We start from the raw sequence: 4,836 nt of genomic DNA on the forward strand, positions 1-4,836 counted from the left end.
GGCGCGCAGAGCACGCGCCTTGGGAGGTGTTTGGGAACCGAAAAGGGCGCCCGGCCCCTTCCGGCTGGGCCTTGAATCAGCTCGCCTGTTGTGAGCTCACATGCTTCCATTTCCCCTGCAGACCCAGCATGGCCGCCCAAGGAGAGCCCCAAGTGCAGTTTAAGGTAAGGGAGCGATTTGGGTTTTTATTTGGTTTTGTTCTTTTTTTTTTTTTCTTCAGTAGAAAAGTAGCATGAACTACTCGAGTGCCAACGTGGATGGTAAGTTTGGTTTTGCAGTGCTGGTCTTTCCTTAATAGTGCAGTTACTTTATTGTAGTATTGCATATAACTTGTACAAAAAGACTCTGTTGCGCTGTGTCAGTCTGATGGTATTTGTAGCTTAGTGTAAGAAATTTAATGCTTGTAGAATGATTTAAGTTTCAGAAGTGAAGTTCAGTGCAAGAAGTGTTTAGAGTGAATTAGAATTGTCTGTTTTCTGCTGTGTATTGATTGTTTAGGGGAAAATAACTTAATGTTTCCAAACAGAATTTTCTGGTGTTTTGTGGTGTGTTTTGTTCTTTTTTGTTATCTTAACAGCCAGAAGTCTTTAAGACTGCTTCATGAAAGATTGTTACTGGTGTTTCTTACAATACTTGGCTAGAGCATTCCAGTTGTTCTTATTGCAGTTGTTTGGGTTTTTGTTCATTTTTTAATTGTAAGATCATCGTGGGTTTCTCCTGTTGGGGTTCTTAATTGAGTTCCTTTCTAAATGTGGTCATTTTCAGGTTGAAAACACCAAATATTCTTAATTCAGTTACTAGTAGCTTAGTAGAACCATATTTATAGTGCGTTGTAGTCTTGAGCTACAGGAACTAGATAAGTCTGACTAGAATTTTTGTGTGGTAGGCTTAACAAATTGGGTACCATTACAGTGAGTCACTTCATGGGGAATTCGGTCTTTTGTTTACAGCGTCTTACAGGACTAAGGTCTTTGTAGTAATAATTAGTATTTACACTAAAATGACCAATAAATGTATTTAGAAGTATATTGTTCTGACTTTTTTGCCTTTATCTATCAACAGCTTGTCCTGGTTGGTGATGGTGGCACTGGTAAAACAACATTTGTAAAACGTCATTTGACTGGTGAATTTGAAAAGAAGTATGTAGGTATGTGTGAAGAAACATTTGAGATCTGGTATGTTACAATCAGAATTGCGATTCTTGACTTGCTAAGTGCACTGCTTTGTCTTATTATAGCGACGCTGGGTGTTGAAGTTCATCCTCTGGTGTTCCATACCAACAGAGGCCCTATTAAATTTAATGTATGGGACACAGCTGGCCAAGAGAAATTTGGTGGCCTGCGAGATGGCTATTACATTCAAGGTAAGATGTGCGTATGTGTGGGAATATTCTGGACCTCTTGCAGTTCAATCCTGTGTTCTATTCGTGTTGGCCACTCTGGAAGCTGTCAGTGCTGCTTGCAGTGATGAGCTGGTTTCTGGGTCTTCAAACTCTTCATGTAGGTGTGATAATTTCCTTTGCCAGGCAACTTGTGTTGGTGTAGGAATATTCTAAGATTGTGTTTCAGTATACTGCAGGCTTTAGTATTAATGAAGAGTAGTGGTGCACTTTAAATGACAGGATATTGCTGATGAAATTCAGTGTTGAAGAGGTGAAAGTATGTGCTTCAGTTAGTACAAATTTGTATCTAGTAACGTACCATGCTGAGGCAAGGCCTTGGAGCACACAAACTGAAATTTTAGATATGATGATAAAGTTGTACGTCTCCATGCCAGAGTCTAGTTGTCTTTCTAAAAAAGTACTGATAGTGTCCCTTAACTTCTGCTGGGCTAAGCTGTGTTCTGTGTGTACTTCTCACCTGCATATCTTTAAAATTTTGCAAGGGATTATTAGATTTTTGACACTGTTGCTTTTTCTTTAGATGTATTAGGGTCGAGTCAAGCCTCTGTGTTCTTTGAAAAAGCGTTCTGGACAAGAGCATCCTGAGATGTGGGCTACAAGCTCTAAACCTACTTGAAGGCCTCAATAGCATGGCTGATATTAGTTAAATAAGTGTATAAATCAAAGGTGACTTGTAATCTTTGTGTATTCTTATGCCATGCAACACTATGTTACTTACTGGGATGGTTACATTGATAAAACTAGCTGGTGTTTAGATTGGGCACTAAAGATGTGAGATGATGTGGCCATGGGCTGAGTTCTGTGGACTTGTGCATGGAATTTGTTAATAGAATGTGGGATCTCAGAACTGAAGCTGAGAGGTAAAAGTTAATGCAGATGCGTAACCCTAATGTGGGATTTCTAAGGTACCTCCTCTCTTCCCATATTATAACCAAGTGCTTGCTCTCCTGATGTAACTCTTGACTATTCTTTTCTTGCAGCTCAGTGTGCCATCATAATGTTTGATGTAACATCAAGAGTCACTTACAAGAATGTACCTAATTGGCACAGAGATCTGGTACGAGTATGTGAAAACATCCCTATAGTGTTGTGTGGCAACAAAGTGGATATTAAGGACAGAAAAGTCAAAGCAAAATCCATTGTCTTCCACAGGAAGAAGAATCTCCAGGTATGTTGGCATGAGTCTGGAGGAGTCAAACTTGTTGAGTCTATTGACTCTGGCTGGGTTCTGTGTAGTAATTGAGTGTTCTGCTTTTGTCAGTACGGGCTATAATATTTCAACTTTATGTTCTGTTGGCTGTCTGAACCTAACTTCAGGAAAGGGGGAAGCGATGATATTAAATGTGATCATCTTTGGTCTTGAGCAGAAGCAATGACAAGTTCTTGAAGAGCTGGTGTGTGTTTAGCTTTTACTGCCCAGAATCTCATCAGATCTCACAGAAGTGAGACAAAAGTAGATGGAAGTCGGAGGACAAAGATCAATGCACTACTGTCTCTTGAAAGTTATGCTTTGATTAGATTGCATACCTCACTTTTCAATTACCAATTTCGGCCTATTTCCCTGAAACTGTACGTTTCTAGATGCTTAGATCATAACTGTTTTCTGGAATATAAACAGAAGTTGTATGGTCAAAAAGAATACAAAGGGTAAAAGTGGAGCTGATAACGTGCATGTTAATCTTCGTATGGCCTAAATACCAGTTAAAGGTGAGTCTTTTTTTAATAATGAATAATATGTACTTTTTTCTTTCAGTATTATGACATTTCAGCTAAGAGTAACTACAACTTTGAGAAGCCTTTCCTCTGGCTTGCTAGGAAGCTAATTGGGGATCCTAACTTGGAGTTCGTTGCCATGCCTGCTCTTGCACCACCTGAAGTTGTTATGGACCCAGCACTGGCAGCACAGTATGAGCAAGACTTACAGGTGAGATAGGGCACAAAGCTCAAATGATTGCCTGGTAATTAGTGTTTGGACTCTTGGGGCAAACAACTGCAGAACAGTTCTTAAGTGTAACTTCTTTGTTCCAGATTGCTCAAACCACTGCACTGCCAGATGAAGATGATGACCTGTGAGGGATGAAGCTGGAGCCCAGCGTCAGAAGTCTAGTTTTATAGGCAACTGTCCTGTGATGTCAGTGGTGCAGCGTGTTTGCCACTTTATTATCTAGCTGAGCAGAACATGTGCTTAATCTTTGGAATGCTGAAAGAGATGAATGGGCTTCGGAGTGAATGTGGCAGTTTAAAAAAAAAAAAAAAAACAAAAACAAAAAACAAAACAAAATGAAAAAAACCAAAACAAAAAACTTCATATTTTGGACCTGCATATTTAGCTGTTTTTTGGACTGCAATTACTTCCCCTTTTGAGTTTCAAATATAAGACTGCTGCAGTCACATCAGAGTGTTAAGTGGTAAATCTTGTTTCTGTCATTCTCATTCTTTTTTGTTTAGATAATAAAGTTGTATTTCAAGTATCTCTAAGCAAGTGAACTTTCATGCATTGTTAGGAAAAACGCTTCGAAGTGTCTTCTTCAGTTGAGGCTAATATTTGGTTGTCTACTGCATTTCTCATTCTCTGTGCTCCTTTTCCCTCCTGCTTCTCATGTTGTGCTCTTCTTGCTAAATCAGAGCTAACAGTTAACTTTTGCTTGATTTCCTGAAGCATATAACTAAAGCACCTGAGGAAAGCTGAACTAACTGCCAGGTAAAACTAAAGCAGCGAACACTTGACTGGTAAGTGTGACTGGATCAGCATTCCCATGTAAATGGGAATACTTGTGCTCTGCAGGGTGTCATGAGAGAAAAGTGTGTGTAGTTCAGCTTGCATATGCTACCATTAGATACAGTCTCTCAACTTCTAGTATAAAATGCTTTCACAGAGCTCTGTATTTTTAGTAGCCAGAAACAAATGGCATCTAGGTCTGTTAGGTGACTCTGAAGCTGTATCTGTGCATGGAACATCATTCAGTAGAGCTATAGCTGATTAAACAAACTCTAAGCATCGTAAAATTCACTAACTAGAAAACAGCTGTTTGAGCTAAAAAGTTCTTGGCTACAAAACAGCATATTAACTAAAACCACACTTATAAATATTGAGACTTTACTGTAACTGCACCAAGTTCTTAATTTGAAACTCTAGCTTATTACAGCACAAATGGTGGAAAATGTCAACTTTTAACACTATCTTATAGAGATTAATCTTGGTCAATATTAGTACTGCTAGTAAACAAAACTAAGTTTAAGATACCATTTTTCAGTAGTGTTTGAGAACATGAAGCCTTGAACTCTTCAGTTTTGTATTTTTGGTTTCTTAATAAAGTGGAGCATTTCATTTATTCCTTTTAACTTGCATGTTTGTGTACGTAACTCCTACTTGAATATTCGGCTATTTTGGTACATGGTAGCAAAAAGTGTGGACTGTGATTACTCTGCAATAC

General features: G+C 38.8%; 1 protein-coding gene across 1 annotated transcript; it reads left to right on the plus strand.

The window, feature by feature from the left end:
- Nucleotides 1-22: 22 nt before the first annotated feature.
- On the plus strand, nt 23-3,877 carry RAN (RAN, member RAS oncogene family). Its single transcript, XM_009888101.1, has 6 exons — nt 23-164; nt 1,063-1,147; nt 1,238-1,363; nt 2,383-2,570; nt 3,156-3,326; nt 3,431-3,877. The coding sequence occupies exons 1-6, from the start codon at nt 129-131 to the stop codon at nt 3,473-3,475; spliced, it is 651 nt and encodes a 216-aa protein (XP_009886403.1). The 5' UTR covers nt 23-128; the 3' UTR covers nt 3,476-3,877.
- Nucleotides 3,878-4,836: the final 959 nt, after the last annotated feature.

The sequence above is a fragment of the Charadrius vociferus genome, unplaced genomic scaffold (genome assembly GCF_000708025.1).
Source record: "Charadrius vociferus isolate BGI_N301 unplaced genomic scaffold, ASM70802v2 scaffold326, whole genome shotgun sequence".
NCBI classification, from domain to species: domain Eukaryota; kingdom Metazoa; phylum Chordata; class Aves; order Charadriiformes; family Charadriidae; genus Charadrius; species Charadrius vociferus.

Bases quoted from the DNA above. Each gene is read 5' to 3' on its own strand.
- RAN (XM_009888101.1), top strand. From the start codon at position 129: ATGGCCGCCCAAGGAGAGCCCCAAGTGCAGTTTAAG. The intron at 2,571-3,155 runs GTATGTTGGCAT...TTTTTCTTTCAG, and splicing joins ACAGGAAGAAGAATCTCCAG to TATTATGACATTTCAGCTAA. The intron at 3,327-3,430 runs GTGAGATAGGGC...TCTTTGTTCCAG, and splicing joins AGTATGAGCAAGACTTACAG to ATTGCTCAAACCACTGCACT.